The following is a 21,643-nucleotide window of genomic DNA, read 5'->3' on the forward strand; positions in this document are numbered from 1 at the left end:
GGAAAGAGTCCAAAAACTTCTTGTTAATGCCTCTGATTAGGGTTGTGGTCAGAGTCAAGAGAGAAACTAGGGGAATTACCTGGCAGTTCAGTGGTTAGGACTCCGTGCTTTCACTGCCAAGGACATGGGTTCAATTCGTGGTCTGGGAACTAAGATCCTACAAACTGCGTGGTGCAGCAAAAAAAGAGAGAGAGAGAGAGAGAGAGAGAGAGAGAGAGAGAAACTTAGTGAGAAATTGAGATGGGAAGCTGGCCTATGCACAGGGAATAGATTTGTTTTGTTTTGTTCAGGGGCATAAACAAATGAGTCAAAGTCAAGGAGGGGCAAATTCTAGAAAAAATTCAATCTGTGCAAGTGTGGAACAGCCTCCTGACAAGTTTAATTAGAGGGAAGGTGACTGCTGTCAGAGATGTTGGAAATGGATTCTTGCCTACTGTGGGTTATCAGGCATTAACTTTAAGATCCCTTCCAACTCCAATGCATCTGTATTTGGGATTTGTTGATTACAGAAGAAATAGTCCAGACTTCTGGGCAGAAGAGTTGTTACTGGGAACAGAATAGAGAACAAATGCTGGGGTGGATTGAAGAGAATAGAGCAAAATATTGGTCCTTACTTCTTTGATGAGAATGAGAGCTAACAGGAAGAGTGTGCATCCCAGGACTGGACAACACTTCCCCCAAACACTACTCAAGCTTCAAGATTATCTTCTTTTAAACAAAATTACTCACTATTTCCTAAAAGTAGTAGAAGATGAAACAACAGCCAGCATTCAAGGGAAAATGTTTTTCTCTTTATCTTGAGATTCTCTGCCTTGCAAGCCTGGAAAGGAGCGTTCCTGAGTCCCAGATATGATTAGGCCTAGAAAGGAAAGAAAAAGAACTGAGGGTCTTGAAAAAGAAGAGTCTCAAGTTGGAGATCTGAGGCTGGAGTTCTGGGGGTTTTGGTCTCCAAAGAATGGGCCTACAATGGGAAGAAAAACACCAGTAGGCAGCACCTGGGGTTGCAGACTGGGGACGCTGGATGCCTGGTCCCTTAGGATCCCTCCACAGAATGTCACCTCTTTCTTTCTCTTTCAAAGAAGGTCTTTATGGCGTCATCTGGGTTGGGCCGGAGCTGGGTATATGACCTGTTGTTCTTCCAGCTGTGGGCAGGTAACAGAATACCTGAACTCAGAGAGGAGAGGTATAGAGGCCAGGAGATCCGTGAGAATGGAGAGTGACATGGTCGCATTAGGCAGGGCCTTGGGAGGAGCAGGAAGTCGTACAGTTCAAAGGGATCATGTTGTCAAAGTGGAGGGGACTCATCCTCTGAGGCAGGGGTGGGGCTAAAAACCTGTTCTAGCTCAAGACCTTGTTTCCTGGAGAGAAGTCCTGAGTAACTGGGATAACTGTGTGGGGGCAGGGTGTGGGAAGGTAGACTTGATGAGCAAACCTTAGTTGGAAGGACACATAAAGTGAGATTCACTGTGAATGGGGACGGCGGCCCGGACCTCTGGGTGCTGGTGAGCATGTGGTAGGCACACATCTTGAATGAGGTGGGAAGAGAGACTCACGGATAGACTCTGGGATCTCTGAGGTATGGGAGGTGGGGGTGGGGAGAGCGGGGCTTGGGCTGTTGAGGAGATGGGACCAGTGGTGTACCACTGTCAATGTATACCTGTTTGCAAGGACTCCAAATTGTTAAAATTTCAGGATTTCTGCAGCATAGCCATCATTAAAAATTTGAGTTCTAATATGATACTATGTGTAATCAAAACAAGCTGTCTCTACCCCCTCCAGCCGTGGAGGCTTCCTGGAAGAGGAACCATTTCAGGTTCTTTTTTTCTTTTTTGGAGCGCCATGCGGCTTGTGGGATTTTAGTTCCCTGACCAGGGATCAAACTCAGGCCCTCGACAGTGAGAGCACATAGTCCTAACCACTGGATGCCAGGGAATTCCCCTAAATTCCGCTGAATTTCAGATTCTTTAAATGTTTGGGTGAAAGAATATTCACTGCGTGTGAGTCCTGATGGAAGTGAGCTGACAAGCAGGAGATGAAGATTCATCCCACAAATATTTAGTGATTTCCTACTATGTGCCAGACATTGTACTCCAGTAAACAAAACAAATAAATTTGTGTTATTTTGGAGCTTATATCTAAGATATGAGAGAACTGTGAATGACTGAGTTTTAAAAGCAGGAAGAGAATGGAATGTGGTAGAAAATGTGGTGTTGGATGGGGAATGGTCAGGAATCTAGATTCTAGGATGCCCTAGGAAAGGGCTTCGTAGTTGATCTGCCCACTGTCTGCGATAGGAAGTCCCATGTGGGGGATGGATGAGGAGTGTGGTCAGTGACAAGTCGGTATTGGGATCTCAGCATCCTGCTCTAAGGGTAAACATCCCAATAACATTTCTAAGTAGAAAGATGTTTTCTCTACAACCAGTTAGAGTTATAGGACTTGTTTTACAGTGCAGGTTTACTCATCTATTAGCACTTTTCTCATCTTTTTAGTGGGGATTACAATCTGAACTTCATAGGGTTGTTGTGAAGATTAAATGGTGGTATATTAAAAAACTCACAGAAGTCACTCAGAAGCAAAGTACAAAAGCAAAACAAACACAAAGTTTAAAAGATAAGCATTTCATCTGGTTACAACATACATTAATAAACTTTTATTTTTTAGAGTATCTTCATATCTTAGACTGTCTAGTAATTTTCTTCTTCATCACACAACATCTGGAGGAGACACAAGAAGGGAGGAAGACTCTTCTTAAGGACAAAGTCAAGCTCTGGAGGGCATTGAAGTGACCTGGGTGGAGGGAAGATGAGGAAGCAGCTGCCATAAGAGTAGTCACTGTGCCCATCCCCATGCCCTGTCAAGCAACCTCCTTGATCCTGGGATTCTGAGTTATGGGGAGAGCCAAGGGAATACATTTACTTGACATCACTCTAAGCCTGATGAGGCTGTGGGTCTCTTCCAAAACAATACACTACCTGAGTAACCTTGTTGGTCAGACATGGAGAGGCTTTCCTTGGTCCTGTCCTTGACCCAGGCCATAACCTATGGCTATTCTCTGGGAACATTCTGGTCTCCCATCTTGACTCACTCCCCCGTCATTGTTCTTTGTCTTCTCCTCCATGACCCTTTCCTCCACCAAGGTTTCCTCCCTTAGAATGTCTCCCATTATCCAGTGTCCATAGCCATGCCCTCTTCAATGACCTCCTCTAAGGTCCGCCCTGTGGTTGTCACTGGTGTGGCCTTTTCCATGGTCTCTTTCATGGCCCCAGGCCTGTGGTTTCCATCATGGCTTCCACAGAAGACACCTTGATGACTCATTTCCACAATCATCTTCATGACTGTGGCTCATTTCATGGCCCACATTGTAGCTTTCTTCATGGCCAAGGCCACAGGCCCCTCCATGGCTCAGTTTATTGTAGAGGCTGCAGAACAAAGGACCCAGGCCAAGGTCATGGGTGTAATAAGTGTCAATGTTTCTTAGAGGCAGAAGAGTATCCCTCTAAAAGAGAAAGATGTGGATATTTTAAGAGAGTACTCCTCTCACATTTCACAATCCACCTGGTTGACTGAAATCACAGACTTTCACTTTTTTTTCAGGTATATATCTTTATTTTACTGAAACTGAAATTAAAATTAATAACAGTAAGCAAAGCAAAGCACAGCAAATGTATTGTAGAAGATATATATTAAAAGGTCAGAGGCATAAAAATGAATGGTTTGTCCTTTTCCATATTGTTCCTGCTTTGAGGATTTTTAAAAATTGAAGTATAGTTCATTTACGATGTTGTGTTTGTTTCAAGTGTACAGAAAATTGATTCAGTTATACCTATATATATAATATATACTATATATATTCTTTATCAGATTCTTTTCCATTATAGGTTATTACAAGATATTGAATATAGTTCCCTGTGCTATACAGTAGGTCCTTGTTGTTTACCTGTTTTATATATAGTAGTGTGTATATGTTATTGAATATAGTCCCTGTGCTATACAGTAGGTCCTTGTTGTTTACCTGTTTTATATATAGTAGTGTGTATATGTTAATCCAAACTTCTAATTTATCTCCCTCCCCCTGACGTTCCCTTTGGTAACGATAAGTCTGTTAGTCTATTTCTGTTTTGTAAATAAGTTCGCTTGTGTCATTTTTTTAGACTCCACATATAAGTGATATCATATATTTGTCTTTCTCTGTCTGACTTAACTTCACTTAATATGATAATCTCTAGGTCCATCCATGTTGCTACAAAGGGTATTATTTCATTCTTTTTTATGGCTGAGTAATAGTCCACTGTGTGTGTGTGTGTGTGTGTGTGTGTGTGTGTGTGTGTGTGTATACCATCTTCTTTATCCATTTATCTGTGATAGACATTTAGGTTGCTTCCATGCCTTGGCTATTGTAAATAGTGTTGCTATGAACATTAGGGTGCATGTATCTTTTCGAATCAGAGTTTTCTCCAGATATATGCCCAGGAGTGGGATTGCAGGATCATATGGTAACTGCCTTTTTAGTTTTTTAAGGAACTTCCATACTGTTCTCCATAGTGGCTGTACCAATTACATTCCCACCAACAGCGTAAGAGGGTTCCTTTTTCTCCACACCCTCTCCAGCATTTATTATTTGTAGACTTTTTAATGATGGCCATTCTGACTGGTGTGAGATGACACCTCATTGTAGTTCTGATTTGCTTTTCTCTACTAATTAACAATGTGAGCATCTTTTCATGTACCTATTGGCCATCTGTATGTCTTCTTTGGAGAAATATCTATTTAAGTCTTCTGCCCATTTTTTGATTAGGTTGTTTGGTTTTTGGTATTAAGTTGGATGAGCTGTTTGCATATTTTGGAAATTAACCCCTTGTTGGTAGTATTGTTTGCAAATATTTTCTCCCAATCTGTAGGTTATCTTTTTGTTTTGTTCATGGTTCCTTTTTCTGTGCAAAAGCTTTTAAGTTTAATAGAGACTAAAAAAAAAATAGAAAAGATCAATGAAACTAAAAGATGGTTCTTTGAAAAGGTAAACAAAATTGATAAACCTTTAGCCAGACTCATCAAGAAAAAAAAGGGAGAGGCCCCAAATCAATAAAATCAGAAATGAAACAGAGAAGTTACAACTGACACCATAGAAATACGAAGGATCATAAGAGGCTACTAAGAGCAATTATACGCCAATAAAATGGACAACCTAGAAGAAATGGACAAATTCTTAGAAAGGTACTATCTCCCAAGACTGAACCAGGAAGATATAGAAAATATGAACAGACCAATTACTGGTACTGAAATTGAATCAGTAATTTAAAAACTCCCAACAAGCAAAAGTTCAGGACCAGATTGCTTCACAGGTGAATTCTACCAAACATTTAGAGAAAAGTTAACACCTATTCTTCTAAAACTTTTCCAAAAAATTGCAGAGGAAAGAACACTTCTGAACCCATTCTATGAGGCCATCATCACCCTGATACCAAAACCAGACAAAGATATCACACAAAAAGAAAATTACAGGCCAGTGTCACTGATGAACATAGATGCAAATATCCTCAACAAAATACTAGCAAACTGAATCCAACAATATATTAAAAGGATCATACACCATGATCAAGTGGGATTTATCCCAGGTATGCAAAGATTTTTCAATATCAGCAAATCAATCAATGTGATACACCACATTAACAAACTGAAGAATAAGAACCATATGATTATCTCAACAGATGCAGAAAAAGCTTTTGATAAAATTCAACATACATTTATGATAAAAAAAACTCTTCAGGAAGTGGGCATAGAGGGAATATATCTCAACATAATAAAGGCTATATGTGACAAACCCACAGCTAACATCATACTCAAAGGTGAAAAGCTGAAAGCATTTTCTCAAAGATCAGGAACAAGACAAGGATGCCCATTCTAGCCACTTTTATTCAACATAGTTTTGGAAGTACTAGCCACAGCAATCAGAGGAGGGAAAGAAATAAAAGGAATCCAAACTGAAGAAGAAGAAGTAAAACTGTCACTGTTTGCAGCTGACATGATGCTATACATAGAAAATCCTAAAGACACTACCAGAAAACTACTAGAGCTCATTGATGACTTTGATAAAGTTGCTGGATACAAAATTAATATACAGAAATCTGTTGCATTTCTATATACTAACAATGAAAGATCAGAAAGGGAAATTAAGGAAACAATCCCATTTACCATTGCATCAAAAAGAATAAAATACCTAGGAATAAACCTACCTAAGGAGGCAAAAGACCTGTACTTTGAAAACTATAAGACACAATGAAAGAAACTGAAGATGACACAAACAGATGGAAATATATACCGTGTTCTTGGATTGGAAGAATCAGTATTGTTAAAATGATCACACTAACCAAGGCAATCTACAGATTCATGCAATCCCTATCAAGTTACCACTGGCATTTTTCACAGAACTAGAACAAAAAATTTTTTAATTTGTATGGAAACACAAAAGACCCTGAATAGCCAAAACAATCTTTTTTATTTTATTTTATTTTTTATTTTTGACTGCATTGGGTCTTCATTGCTGCACGTGGGCTTTTTCTAGTCTTGGCGAGCAGGGCTACTCTTCGTTGTGGTGCACGGGCTTCTCATTGTGGTGGCTTCTCTTGTTGCGGAACATGGGCTCTAGGCACACGGGCTTCAGTAGTTGTGGCACACGGGCTCAGTAGTTGTGGCTTGTGGGCTCTAGAGTGCAGGCTCAGTATTTGTGGTGCACGGGCTTAGTTGCTCCGCGGCATGTGGGATCTTCCCAGACCAGGGATCGAACCCCTGTCCCCTGCATTGGCAGGCAGATTCTTAACCACTGCGCCACCAGGGAAGCCCACCAAAACAATCTTGAGAAAGAAGAATGGGGCTGGAGGAATTAGGCTCCCTGACTTCAGACTATACTACAAACCTACACTAATCAAAACAGTATGGTACTGGCACAAAAACAAACACATAGATCAATGGAACAGGATAGAAAGCCTAGAAATAAACCCACATTTATATGGTCAATTAATCTATGACAAAGGAGGCAAGAATATACAATGGAGAAAAGACAGTCTTTTCATAAGTGGTGCTGGGAAAACTGGACAGCTACATGTAAAGAATGAAATTAGAACATTCTCTAACACTATATACAAAAATAAACTCAAAATGGATTAAACATGTAAATGTAAGACCAGATACTATAAAACTCCTAGAGGAGAACATAGGCAGAACACTCTTTGGTGTAAATCACAGCAATATTTTTTTTTGGATACATCACATAGAGTAATGGAAATAAAAACAAAAATAAACAAATGTGATCTAATTAAACTTAAAAGCTTCTGCACAGCAAAGGAAACAGATTTTCACTTTTTAAGAGAACCCATTAAATTTTTTTCTTCCTAATCTTTTTACTTCTCTGTGTCTCTCTTCATATCCATGTGTTATCTTTTATTTCTCATTGTGAAAACATCAACATAAGGAAAAAATCAAATAAAATAATAACCTCACTGTGTCTATATTCTAATTTACTATGCTGTACCAATATAATGTGGTGGAATTTGCAAAGCAAAAATAAATCAACATCCCAGTGTTCAGGGGATGGGCCACCAAAGAACAGGAATCCGTCATTGTATTACTAAGGAAATGCATGTTTGTGAGACCAGGTATAACTTTTCTGGATGAGCCACAGTTTTGAAATCCAACATATAGCCTTTCAGTTAAAAGCATGGATTCCTGAAATTAAAAGATCCTGGGTTGAGTTCTCTGCTGTGTGCCCTTCAGTAAGTTTGTTAACCTCTTTATATCTCCTTGCATATGAAATGTGAATAGTGTCCTTATGTATGAATAGTGTCCTTGTATATGAAATGAAGATAATAATAACACTTTCCCCATAGTGTTATTGGGGACATAAAATGAAATACCACATGTAAAATGCTCACATAGTACCTGCCACAAAGTAAGTGCTTAATGAATACTAGCTACCATTATTATTGCTATTACCTCTTGGTTTTGAATAAGAGAGTGCCAGCATGTTTAGGAGAAAACCAGTGGAAGTGAGTCTGTGGTGCCCTATAATTCGAGGATATTTTAGAGTTTAAAAGGAATAATGTATAGTTGGAGCAGTCTTCATCATTTATACCCTGCCATCTTCCACACATTGTTTAATGTACCTCTCTATAACAAAAAATGTAAAATAAAAAATTCAGAACAACAAGAAAATACAGGGCTTCCCTGGTGGCACAGTGGTTGAGAGTCCGCCTGCCGATGCAGGGGATACGGGTTCGTGCCCTGGTCCGGGAAGATCCCACATGCTGCGGAGTGGCTGGGCCCGTGAGCCATGGCCGCTGAGCCTGCGCGTCCGGAGCCTGTGCTCCGCAGCGGGAGAGGCCACAACAGTGAGAGGCCCACGTACTGCAAAAAAAGAAAATACATTGGAATAGGGGAGCAAGTCCAGGTGAAAATCTGAATGTAGAATGCGGTCTGGAACTGGTGTGCGGGGACAGCTCTCTCAGCCTCCACAAGGAATTTTAGAAAGCCTGTGAGCTCTGGCTGAGCTCTGGAAACCTCTGCGCCTCATCAGGCCGTTTTTGTCTCCTATCCTCTCTGGTTTCTACCCCTGTTATTCTGCCTTGATATTACTTCCCCTACATTATTCTACTGTAATATTTTTTGCTTGTAAGATTTTTGTTGATCAACCTACCATGCTTCTCTGCACCAAAAGATATGTTTGTAAACGTAAAAAAAATTTCCTGTGGCTTGTAAGTGTTAAATTTCTCAGCCCTCAATAACATTTTGGTGAAAAGTAAATGAAAATGTTTTTCTTATGCAATGTTTTTATCTTTCCCCCTTCTCCAACTCTGCAATGTTTTTCCATATTTTCAAGAAAATGTGCAACATGAACCTTCCCAATATAAAAAATAATAACATAACTTATAGAGTGCTACCAAATGTATTATTCTAAGGGCTTCACAGCAATCTCATGAATTGGGTACTGTTATCACCCTCAGTTTTGCAGATAAGCAAACTGAGACCCAGGAAAGTGAAGAAATTTGTGGGAGGCCACGCTGAGCTTAGATTTAAAACCGGAAATTCTAGTTCTTCAATCTGTGCTCTTAGCAGGTATGCTGTACAGCTTCTGGATCTTCCTTTCGTCTTAAGATAAAACATTAGGGACTTCCCTGGCGGTGCAGTGGTTAAGATTCTGCCCTCCCAGTGCAGCGGGGCCAGGTTCGTTCCCTCATCAGGGAACTAGATCCCACATGCATGCTACAACCAAGAGTTCGCATGCCACAACTAAAGAGCTGGCAAGCCACAATTAAGGAGCCCGCCTGCCGCAACTAAAGACCCAGCACAGATAAATAAATATATTTTTTAAAAGATATAAATTAATCAGCTGGAAGTAAATGTACAACTTATAATGTCTTTCTCCTTGAAAATCATGCAAAATATCCAACTGTGATCTAAACCAAGAAACTCTTGAATGAGACACAGTTTCTCCTTATGGAGAACGGTGTATAAGCCAGGGAAGCGTGCTTCATAGTAAGTTGCTATCTCCCAGCAAAGTTTTACAAATCTTGAATATTCTAAAATAGGTAGACAGACAGATAAGGTGGGTTGATTTGCCATAGGGTTTTCACCTAGGTTAAACAAGGAACTGCCACTCTTATTATTTCATACTGATGACAGCATACTGATGACAGCTCTGCTTTCATAAGTTGCTCCCACAGAAGGATGTATTCTTTGACAGGAGATGAAAGAGAAGAGATTGTTAAGCAGAAATCTTTATCACCCCTGCTACCTCACTCTACAATATATCTGAATAAATAACATCTTAACATGTACAAAACTTCCCCGTTTATTACACTTCTTTTAGCCCCTAATAGGAATTTATGTGAGGCAAGGGAAAACATGAAGCCCTACTCTGGGTATACAATGACTAAATTAGAAGAGATTTTGAGTTATCCCTTTATTTGCACCCTGGAATTTTTTGCACCTAGGGAAATCCACCATAATAATATAGGAGCTAGAATGTAAAAGGTGGGTGGGTGGCTATAGAAGGAAAGCTAGAAAAGTATAACTAGCAGATGCTTTGACCACAGCCACAAAATACATATCGAAGTTGAAGATCTGGAAGATGATTCCCATAAAATATCCCACACCTGCATAATACTCTTTAGAAAGTCTTCATATACCTCCAAGGGTATGGGCAGACTCCATTTAAAGATCATTGCACTAGGCCAACAGTGCAAAAGCGCTTAATCCTGTCAACTTCCTAGACCTCTGCTTGGGTCAAACTTCCTTGGTGAGCTGGGGCTTTGTTGGGTTAAAACATGTTTCGTCCATGTAAGCAGATCCCATGATAGAAGTTGAGTCATGATGCTTCCTAACTCTATGTACACACTCCAGTTTCTGGGAGTAGCGAGATGTTCACAGTGTAACCATGTCAATTAACCACAAGCTGAATTACTTACTCACCGTGGTTTCATCTCTTTTCATCTCCCACTGTCTCAAAGTGCCCATTGCTGTTTATCTTTGGAAATCAAAATTTTTATCTACACGATATGCCTGCTGGGTAATAATATTTTTACAGCCTTTTACTTCCTCTGGTCTATCTCTTCCTTTTTTCTCTGTTTTGAATCTTACTACTTGTGTGTTAGTCCTCCTGAATCAATCCTCCAAGAGTCTTCTATTCTCTATGTCAGTGATTTTCATCTCTGGTTTGTTGTATCTAATTGAGCTGCTTTCTCCACTTGCTCTTCTAAATAACTAACTTTATTCTCAACCATCATCTTTGAATTTGTCTATTACAATTTTAAACTTGAAAATGCATGTTTTACATTTAAAAATTATCTAAATGGACTCCCTTGCTTTATTTTCACGTTTTTCACATTATGCTTTCCACAGTTCACACCAGTGGGAGGCAACTTTCTAGGGGGTTCAACTCAGCTTCTCCTTCCGGTTGCTGGATCCCTGTAGGTAAGATAATGATGATGATGATGATGATGATGATGATGGGCCTGTACATGGCTCAGCATGGCCTCACTGACTAGGATCAACCGTCTGGTTTGCTGACACTTGAGAAACCCAATGAGTGGTGGAAGGCAGAGCAGTTCCCACTGCTGTGAGGTGGGGTGAACCCACCAACAACCTGCTAATTCTCTCCTGAGGCCTCTGTCCCGGGTGGAAGTTGTGTCACTGGCCTCATGGATTCAGAGCAACCCAGCCTTTCAAAGCAGCTCGCCTCTGTCCTCCAAGACCTGTAGGATCAGAGAGCCTTCTATCCTAGACCATGAAAGGGGTATGTGCAGCCTTTGTGGGAGGGGAATTCATGAGAATCTCAGGCTTTACCCCAGGTGTCTCTGCCATAACCCTCTTGAAAGGAAATCTTAGCAGGCCAGGAAGTCTTTCCCTTGATAAAAACAGGAAGCACTTTCTCTCTGCTTCCAAAGGCAGCACTGAGAGTGAGAGTATCAACCAACACCTTCATTCTTACAAATAACCCAGGTCTAGAGCAAATGTAAATGGCCTGGAAACTGTGACTTTGAGTGACCTCCCTCCCCGCCCCTCCCCCCACCCAACAGCATACCTTCTCCTGTCATGCTCTGGGTTCTGCATGTGCTACAACATAATCTCTACCTACCACAGGCTTAATCCATGAGCCTGTAGGATCCGGGCACCTGCCCTCCCTTCTCATCTCTCCCAGTTCAATTCCCCTCTCAGTCTGGGAGATTCTTGGGGGCACAGGGTTCCTGCTTGGGGCAAGAAGCATTAGAAAAAAGGGACAGATATGGATGATGTCTCTGGATTTTACTGTGGATTCTGAATGCCAAGTGGATTCTAGCATGGGGTTCTCTCATACAACCGGGAAATTCAACTCGGCGCAGCAGACACCCACTTGTGTGCACACACAGGTTCTCTCTGTGATACAGTTTGTATGTGTTTATTTCTTAGCTAAATGACCAGCAGAGTCTACTCTTTCCAGTGTCTGGCAAAAGCAAGAGAGAGGGAGGAAGTGTCTTTCCCAAGGCTGGCAGAGACCCAAACAAAGCTGGGAGGGGACTCCTGGGGACGAATGAAAGGACACTCAGATCTCTGGTCCCCCAGGCTGGGTTCCTCTTTGAGGAATGTGGCTCTCTGGCTTCAGCAGCCACTTAGAGCCCACTGTGGCTCTCTCTCAGCTCCATGGCCACTGAGGATACTGGTCTCCTCCAGAATCGATTAGGGCTCCACCTAGACCGGTGGTGGACTGTGTGATTCCCTCCAGGGCCTAGGCCGAGGTTTGGGCCATGGAGTGGATAGACAGCTGTGTCAAAGACATTTCTCAGGGACAGGGAGTTTCTCTAGAAAAAGAAGGCAGAATCATTTCAGAATTGGATTCCCCCCCACCCCCGAGAAGCCTTCACCAGGGACTCCTTCTGGAATCTTCTCTCCCTTTAAACCATTTCCCTCATTCAGCAGTCCTTCCACCGTCTTTATTTCTTCTTTTGCTCCCCTTTCCCACAAGTCAATAGCTTCCTCTGCACATTGATTGGCTCCTCTGGTTCTAACTTGCTATGTCTCTTTCGTAACTTTCTCGTGATTTTTCTTTCCTCCCTACTCATCCCTAACTTGGTGGCCCTACTATTCATAGTTTATTTCCCTATTCCTTCCCCCCAGGCAATTTCCTATATATTAGGCATTCACCACACAGAAGTAGAGCCCAACAAAGAATCCCACAGCCACTGTAACCGAGACCAGAGTGATGAGGAAGATTTCCCATGGCTTCAGGGACCCACTGGGCCCTTCATTCACTGTAGTTCCAGCACTTGTGCTAGTACTGTTGGAAGTTGTGATTGTTTCAATTGTCAAAGGTGTACCAGAGCCTCCTGCGGTTGCACTGGATCCAGTGTTGGAGGCCGTGGTGGTCCCACTGGAGGTTGTGCTGGATCCAGTACTGGAGGTTATGCTGGTCTCACTGGAGGTCATACTGGAACCAATATTGGCAGGTGTGCTGGTCTCACCAGAGGTCATGCTAGATCCAGTATTGAAGGCTGTACTGGTCCCCCCAGAGGTTGTGCTGGATCCAGTGTTGACAGGTGTGCTGGTCCCTCCAGAGGTCAGGCTGGATCCAGTATTGGAGGTTGCGCTGGTCCCTCCAGAGGTCATGCTGGTTTCAGTATTAGAGGTTGTGCTGGATCCACTGGAGGTCACTTGGGGTCCAGAGTTGGTGGCTGTGCTGGTACCACCATAGGTCGTGCTGGGTATAGTGTTGGAGGCTGTCCTAGTCCCACTGGAGGTTGCGCTGGATCCAGTGTTGACAGGTGTGCTGGTCCCTCCAGAGGTCAGGCTGGATCCAGTATTGGAGGTTGTGCTGGTCCCTCCAGAGGTCAGGCTGGATCCAGTATTGAAGGCTGTACTGGTCCCCCCAGAGGTTGTGCTGGATCCAGTGTTGACAGATGTGCTGCTCCCTCCAGAGGTCATGCTGGATCCAGTATTGGAGGTTGCGCTGGTCCCTCCAGAGGTCATGCTGGTTTCAGTATTGGAGGTTGTCCTGGATCCACTGGAAGTCACTTGGGATCCAGAGTTGGTGGCTGTGCTGGTATCACCATAGGTCATGCTGGGTATAGTGTTGGAGGCTGTCCTAGTCCCACTGGAGGTTGCACTGGATCCAGTGTTGTCTGTGGTGGGTTCACTGGAAGTTGGGCTAGGTGTGCTCCCACTAATGGAGGTTATGCCTAATGATAATCATAAATGATGACATATATTGAGCATATATATTTTCTGCTCAATGGTTGGTTAAACTCGTTACATGGATAATTCTATTTAATGCTCACTACAGCCCAATGAAATAGATATTATTATTATCAACAGCTAAGATGAAAAAATTGAGGCTTAGAAATGTTGACACTTGCCCAAGTTTGCATAGCTAGTAAGTAGTAAAACAGTCATTTGAACCCAGGCCATTGAATCTGCACTTTTAGCTTCCATGCTAAGTCACCCTCCACATCCACCCCCAACACCAGGGTTACATGACCTAATTTCACTGATAGTAAGCTTATTCCATCATCTGCTGTACAATATTCAACACAGATAAAAAGTATTATAAAGGAGTTGTAGAACCCAGGTGAAACTAGTGTATATTGATTCATTCATTATTAAAGTGGTATTGCTTCTTTCTTGGAAAATATTTCCGAGTGTTATTCAGAAAACACCTATATTAGAATTATCTGGGGACCTTGTTGAAAATAAAGATTTCTAGGCAAACCACTCCAGACTAAATGAATCAGAGTGTGAGATAGGCCTAGGTATCTGGGTGATTACATATGCATTAAAGTTCCACAGGCTCCTGATTACAAGGCAAAGGTTAGAAAAGAGCAAGTTATATGTAAGTTAAATATATAAGATCTCCCAGGATTAAAGTCTGCAAATCAAGATCTACAGGTATAGAGAAGCATTTCCACCTTCTTGAAGGCTCAGCTAGAGTTAAGGTTGTGCCTATTTTTTGCCTCTCACTACCTTGAAGGACAAAGATGCTCAGCCTCCCCAGATAAACAAAATTTATCTCATTTGTGGCTCATTTTACTATTAATTTGGACATGAGTGCCTAGCACCTCATCCCACATGTGTGTAGCTTATTTGAACTAACATAGTATTAGAGTTTAGCTCTATTTGGGGAAGGCCCCCTAAAATCTGCAATGGGGTACAAATTGGAGTTAAGGTTAGAATCGTGAGTAGAACTAAATAAGAAACTGAGATGAACAAAAGTAGGGGTGACGTGAAAGAGGGAGTGGATTTGATTTGAGAAGTTTTGGAGAATAGAATAGTTGAGTCAAAATTGTATGAGGGTGGGGCTTCCCTGGTGGCGCGGTGGTTGAGGGTCTGCCTGCCGATGCAGGGGACACAGGTTCGTGCCCCAGTCCAGGAACATCCCACATGCTGCAGAGCGGCTGGGCCCGTGAGCCATGGCCGCTGAGCCTGCGCGTCCGGAGCCTGAGCTCCGCAACAGGAGAGGCCACAACAGTGAGAGGCCCGCGTACCGAAAAAAAAAAAAAAAAAACTGTATGAGGGCTAATTTTGATTCAAAATGATGAATTCTCAGGGAAGTACCCTGATGGTCTAGTGGTTAGGATTTGGCACTTTCACTGTTGTGGCCCAGGTTAAGTCCCTGGTTGGGGAGTTGAGATTGTGCAAGCCGTGTGGCACTGCCCCCCCAAAAAAAGAAAAAAAGAATTCTTTAAGAAGTCATGCTTCCTAGTTGCACAATAGGAGACAGCCCGAGGAGCATTTAATAGAGTGTCAGAGGTGCGGAGCAGAGTGGGAGTTAGTTTTGACTTAAATCCTTTTCTCCTTGGCCTGAGGCTGACTGAGGCTGATTGTGGAATAGGGGTTAAGGACACGAGAAAAATTAAGTTTTTATAATATAGAAGAGTGATATTTTAAAATAACAGTCGACTCTTCTTGTTATTAATATTTAAACCCCAGCCATATCTCACAGGTTATTACCATTTTATAGATGTAGAAATGGAGGCACAGAGAAGTTAACTCATCCAAAGTGTACCGGTAACAGATGGAGCTTTGATTCAAACGTAGGCAATTGGAGACCAGAGTCCACAGTTTTAACCACTGTGCTCTGACTGCCTCCCAGGTGATACCTAATTAGACTGAAGCGATTGGGGTGAAATGATGACCCTCACTCTATGGCGGAGAACCAGTTATTCCTAGTGCCGGTCATCATCTCCCACAATCCCTCAAAAGTTCACAGACCATCCACCTTTAAAGAAAAGCACTCACCATATTCCAAAAGTAGGAGATGCAACAGTAACCAGTACGTAAGGCAAATGTTTCTTTTCTGCATCTTGATCTGCCTCTTTGTGGCTGGTAAAAAAGATGTTTGGATCCCAAATGTGGCCAAGACCTAGAAGGCAAAGAACAATATTCTTGAGAAAGGAGAGTTCAAGGTGAAGAGATAAAGGCTGGAGCTTCCAGGAGCTTGGGTCTACTACGTATGTGTTCTTGGAAAGAATCTGGAGCTTATCGGGCTGGGAGACTGGATGCCTGGGCTTCTTGAGCTTCCTCCACACAATGTTGTTGCCTCTTTCTTTATCATGGAAGAGCTGCAGGAGCCTTTATAGCTTCATATAAGGGAGGGGTTGGGAAGTTGCCTTCTTCTTCTGCCAACTATGAGCAGGTAACAAAACAATATTGAGCCTGGGAAGGAATAGACTGGGGTTCAACAGGAAGGTGAGAAAGGAGAATGACATGATCATACTAGGCAGGGCACTGGGATGGGTTTGAGCAGGAAGTAGAATGCAATAAGCAGATCAAGGTTGTCAGAGTGGAAGAGACCCACCCTTTAGGCAAAAATAGGGCCAGAAACCTGTTCCAGTTCAAGACTTTGTTTCCTGGTCAGGAAGTCCTGTGTGCCTGCTTTTAGCACGGAAGAAGCCCTAATAGACTGAGCTGAAGGGTAGGACCCAACATCTTTGAATCAAAAAAAAGGAAAGAGACCTCAAAGAGAGCAGTAACTAGGGATCTGGGCTCCTGGGATATGGGCAGAAGACAGACGGTATATTGCTGAGCATGCAGTAGGCACTCAACAATGCACAATGACTGAACAGGAAAAGAGAGATCCATGGGTCGTGTAGCCATCTTTGGGGTCTCTGGCACATGGGGGATGAGGGTGGGGGAGAGTGTTGAATATGCAGGAACAAGCCACCTGTCACACTCATAGCAGGTAAAGGGGTGGTATAGGGCCCCCCCTTTAAAAAATTTTATTGAAGTATACTTGATTTACAATGTTGTGTTACTTTCTGCTGCACAGCAAAGTGATTCAGTTTTATATATATATATATATATATATATATATTCTTTTTCATATTCTTTTCCGTTATGGTTTATCACAGGATATTGAATATAGTTCCCTGTGCTATACAGTAGGACCTTGTTGTTTATCCATCTTATATATAATAGTTTGCATCTGCTAATCCCAAAGTCCCAATTCTTCCCTCCCCCACTCCCACATTTTTCATATTTTTTCCGTTATGGTTTATCACAGGATATTGAATATAGTTCCCTGTGCTATACAGTAGGACCTTGTTGTTTATCCATCTTATATATAATAGTTTGCATCTGCTAATCCCAAAGTCCCAATTCTTCCCTCCCCCACTCCCACAAGGGCCGCCTTTTGATTCTCAACCATAGGGGTTCCTGTCTTGTTTGTTTTCGGAGTAATTCATAGGACCTTTTCTTCCCTGAGATCCTTCAGATGTTCCTTCTCATCAGCTTTAATGAAGCATCTCTCAGCAAGGTATACCACGGGCACCACATTAGGAGACTTCAGGTCTGTTGGGGGAGGGAGATACTTACTTAGTCCAAGTCTTCTAGGAACTTCAAGTTGCGTCTGGATGCAGGTATAGCAGCAGAAAGGACCCACAGTCAGCTAAATGAGCAAGACTGAAGAGACCCAAATGAGCGGAGGGTTGGGGAGTTTATGGGGAAGGCTTCTTATGGCTAGGGTAAGGGGAGTGGGATTGAAGGGAGTTCCAGTGCACAGTCTGTATGACCAAAGTCAGCTGTCTCCATTCCCTGTCAATGAGGAGAAGCTTTGTGGAAGAAGCGACATCTCAGGTAGATTATTTATAGGTGAATGGGTATCCCCGACATGTAAGACCTGCTAGAAAGAAGCTGGCAAGCAGGAGGTGGCTGGAGGCATGAAGGAGCTTGGAATAAGTCAGTCTGAGAGTCAAGAGGGACAGAGTGTGCTAAGAAAGGCTTACGTGCCTAGCGGCTGTGATGAGTGGTTCCTGAGGTTGAGGTGTGAGGGGCCAGTCAGTGACAGGTGGGGTCTTGAACTCCCAGCAATCCTAATCTGTGGCTGTAAAGCCAACAGCACTCTAAGAAAGAAAACTTTTCTTCCCTCTAGAATTAATTGGAGGCAGAGGTCCTGAATTCAAATCCACATTTCACCTTTTAGAGATATCCTAAAAAAATTTTACATGCATACTTATCAGTCTAAATGTAATTAATATCTTTATGCTCCTTCAAAACAATACAAGGACCTTGGAACTCTTTCATTCTTATTACCTGTCTCCCAGTTCAAACCCTAACATTATCAAGTATGTTAATTCTATCTTGTTTTTTAACTTCATGAGAAGTTATTGCTATCTACTAACACACCATAAGAATATAGTCACACAGCTACAGTAAGCTGCAAGAGAGACTGGGAAATATAGTCCTTTGCTGGGTGGACATGTGCTCAACTAAAACTTGAGAATTCTATTTTCAAAGATGGATAATGGATATTAGTAGACAACCATAAAGCTATGACAATATCTATAGTTTTTGCGGATCTGATCCTGTTGTCTATTTGTTTTGTTTTGTTTCTTGCTGGCTTTCACTCATGGTGCCTCATTTTTGATTTGAGATTTATGACTGTAAATTTATTTTTCTTGGGTTGTTATCTATATGAGTCCTTTGAAACCCAAGATGAGTTCTGATCTTCCACAGTGAATTTGCATGTTTTTGCCAAGCATAGGGAGACAATACCACTTGTAGATTCCTTTAAATTAAGTTATATGCTTGAGCTCTTTTGAATTACCTAGGTTACATGATTTGGGGCTGCAAACCATGTAAAGTATTGTGGTTACAAATTATTTCTCAAGAGGTACTTCCCCCATCCTCCCTTCCCTTGCACTGAGTTTAGAGACAGGCAATTTTGCTTGCATTTCCTTAGAGGAGGGGTGGGTTTGTTTTTGTTTGTGTTTTTTAATATTTATTTGGCTGCACCAGGTCTTAGTTGCAGCACGCGGGATCTTCGTTGCGGCATGCAGGATCTTTTAGTTGTGGCATGCAGAATCTTTAGTTGCGGCACTTGGGATCTAGTTCCCTGACCAGGGATTGAACCTGGGCCCCCTGTATTGGGAGCGTGGAATCTTAGCCACTGTACCAGCAGGGAAAGTCCCGGGGTGGGTTTGGTTTTAGTTTACACTCTCCCTGAAGGTTTCAGATTTATGTGAAGGTCTACTACAAGAGTCCTCACCTGGGTTGGTCTGACTGAGGTTGTGCTACCTGAAGCTTAAATTCACTGGTTGGGCAAAAGTTGGCTTGAGTACTCTTACCTCCTTAGGTTCCTACCTTAACTTAGTCTTTACTTTTAGCATTCCTTACTGTCCTGCTGATTCAATGATACTTTTAAGAAGAATTTTTAGTACACCATTTTTAGTTTTTCAGCATATTTTAAGACACGTAGCCCATTATAGAGCCAGAAATTTAAGTCCTCGTTGGATTGTTCTGAGAAGTAAATGATCGTGTATTTAAAGGCACAGCACAGTGTTTGGTGCATAATAAGCACGCAACAATAAAGGACAAAGGAAGAGCATAAATATGTAGATGCCAAGTGTATTTTGAGATTTTAATAGTAGCACGTTGCAGTGATTTTCTTCTTACTTGTCGTATAGCATTTGGAAGAGACAAAGAAGTGGGGAGGGAGAATCTTCCCAAAGATGAAGGAGACCTGGAGGTCATGTGTAGGTCAAAGATGGCTTTCTGTCTACCTAGTTTGTATGATTTGAAGCTACAAACCCAAATGAAGAATGTTATGCAATTACAAATTCTCAAGGGAGGTTTTTACTCCCCTCCACTCAGTGTCAAGTTTAGAGACAGACATTTGTCTCAGTCGCCAATGCGCAAGGTGGGCAATACAATTTCATTCTAGTTTAACCACTGAAACCTTAACCCTTTTAGGTCTCAGCTTTCTTTAGAGTCTCCTATTAGACTCCACCCCTTATGCAGGTCCTGGACTTTGTCTCCTGTACCCTAAGTGCTAAGAGGCTGTGAGAAGGTAAGCTTAAATTCACCAGATACAGCAAATGCCCTCAGTGTGACAGCTGGTTCAGAGCTCTCCTTCAGCCTCTCTGAGTCTCTGCCTTCTCTTGGTTGTTGATCTAAATATTACCTACTATCTACCCAGCTAATTGATACTATCTACCCAGCTGATTGATATAGTTACAAAGATTTTTTTCAATATTTTATCCAGTAATTTTTGTTGCTTTCATTAAGGGGGGTGGTTAATGCATCTTGTCCACTATATTGCCAGAAAAGTAGAAATTCTCAAAAGATTGTTTTGAGATTACAAATTTCAAAATTGTTAAATGATAGTGCATTTAAAATTATGTAGTACAATGCTTAGCACATAGTAAGCACTCAGTAACAAAGGGAAAAAGGAGGGGAAAGAATGCTCAAACAGATAAACAAGGAAGCAAGTCATCTTGCTACCACAAATAGTATGAGCTGTGTTTTTTAAGGCTGTAATCACATCTTCCTTCTTCCTACTGGTCACACTGTGTCATGAGGAAATAAAAAAGAATTCCAAAGTGAAAGGGCACAGGTTATTACTTGTGCATTAGGAGAGCAAAGAGAAACTGTTGTGCAGTTGGTCACTGTGACTTCCTAAGAGGTTCTGAGCTATGGTTAAGCTTAGGGAGAATCTTTACTTGAGCTCAGGTCCAAATCTGATGAGGCTGCAGGCCTCCTCCAGAAACACTCTCTGTTTTTCTGGCTGCCCTGTTGGTCAAACCCTCTATGATCTCTATCTTTTCTCTGGCTCTTTTCTTGACCTTGCTCATGACCATCTCCATGGCCAATTCCCTGAAGACCTTTTGGAAGCCCATCTTGACCCACTTTATGGCCACTGCCTTCTCTTCCATGATCCCCTTCTTCTGTGATATTTCCTTTTCCAGAGTGCCCTGCATTATCCAGTCTATGTCCATACTCCCCCTTCCTCTGTGTCTTCCTTGGCAGCCTCTTCTGTGATCCACTTCATGGCTCTTGTCATGGCCTCTTCCATGTCCATGATTCCTGCCAGGATCCATGCCATAACCACCCCCTTGGCTGTGGCTTAATTCATGGCGCACTCCATGGCCTACCCTGTGTCCAGAGCCATATGCTCCTCCATGAACCAGTTCATTTTCTAGGCTATAGAACATTCCAGAGCCCAATCCTGAGTCCAGGTCCAGACCAAGGCCAATTCTGTGGTCATGGAGCTTATAAATGCCTCTGTTTATCAGGGGAAAAGAAAAGTCATTCTAAAAGAGAAAAAATATATATTTTTAGAGTTAAATCCTTTTCTTTCAGATCATTAAAACTTGGATTGTCAAAAATCATAAAATTTTGCTTTTCGTCCATTCTTTGTATGTGTCTCTCTTCCTCTCATTTATTTATTTATTCGCTTCTCTGAGACAACAGACTTCCTGATTATTGCACTTGCATACTCTCTACGTGAATGCTACGATCATTGCTCTGTATGTTGGCAAATCTGCATCCTGTACCTAGAGTAGAGTCTCCCAGAAATAGGGAGTCTTTCATTGAGTTAATCAGCCAAGAAAGTTGCATGTCTATGAGGAAAGGTAAAAACAAGAAACTTATGAAAGTTCATAAAATAGAAGTCAGAATAGTAGTTACCTTTGGCTGGGCAGGTATTGACAGGGAGGGGACACCAGAAACTACTCAGATGATAGGAATGTTCAATATTTTGAACGGGATGGTGGTTATTTGGGTGTGTACACATTTTTAAATTAATCAAGCTGTACACTTGAGATCTGTGTACTTCTTATAAGTTATACTTCGAATTTTTTTTTAAGATAAAGGAAGGCCCATTAAGAACTGAAGGTTGGAGAAC

The 21,643-nt window shown here is 42.0% G+C and overlaps 2 protein-coding genes across 2 annotated transcripts in view; both read right to left on the reverse strand.

Moving 5' to 3' along the window:
- The window catches only part of LOC103075330 (MHC class I polypeptide-related sequence A-like), a 40,694-nt gene extending 29,106 nt beyond the window's left edge, over positions 1-11,588 (reverse strand). Inside the window, 1 exon segment of the mRNA XM_082930844.1 lies at positions 11,576-11,588. Within this exon segment, the coding sequence (XP_082786970.1) occupies positions 11,576-11,588 (13 nt within the window).
- Positions 11,589-12,140: 552 nt separating this feature from the next.
- Positions 12,141-20,735, reverse strand: MUC21 (mucin 21, cell surface associated). Its single transcript, XM_007449256.1, has 3 exons — positions 20,647-20,735; positions 12,673-13,660; positions 12,141-12,329 (listed from the first exon to the last, which is right to left on the reverse strand). Exons 1-3 carry the CDS (start codon positions 20,733-20,735, stop codon positions 12,141-12,143), a joined length of 1,266 nt encoding a protein of 421 aa, XP_007449318.1.
- Between the last annotated feature and the right edge of the window lie 908 nt (positions 20,736-21,643).

The sequence above is a fragment of the Lipotes vexillifer genome, unplaced genomic scaffold (assembly GCF_000442215.2).
Source record: "Lipotes vexillifer unplaced genomic scaffold, Lipotes_vexillifer_v1.1 scaffold657, whole genome shotgun sequence".
Lineage (NCBI taxonomy): Eukaryota > Metazoa > Chordata > Mammalia > Artiodactyla > Lipotidae > Lipotes > Lipotes vexillifer.

What these genes read in the sequence shown, in the direction of transcription:
- MUC21 (XM_007449256.1), bottom strand. Translation starts at nt 20,735, where the DNA reads ATGGACATAGACTGGATAATGCAGGGCACTCTGGAAAAGGAAATATCA. An exon ending in GAGAAGGCAGTGGCCATAAA is followed by an intron (nt 13,661 to 20,646) that starts GTGGGTCAAGAT and finishes CCCAACTTCCAG; the next exon opens with TGAACCCACCACAGACAACA. An exon ending in TTGGGCTCTACTTCTGTGTG is followed by an intron (nt 12,330 to 12,672) that starts GTGAATGCCTAA and finishes TTCTTTTTCTAG; the next exon opens with AGAAACTCCCTGTCCCTGAG.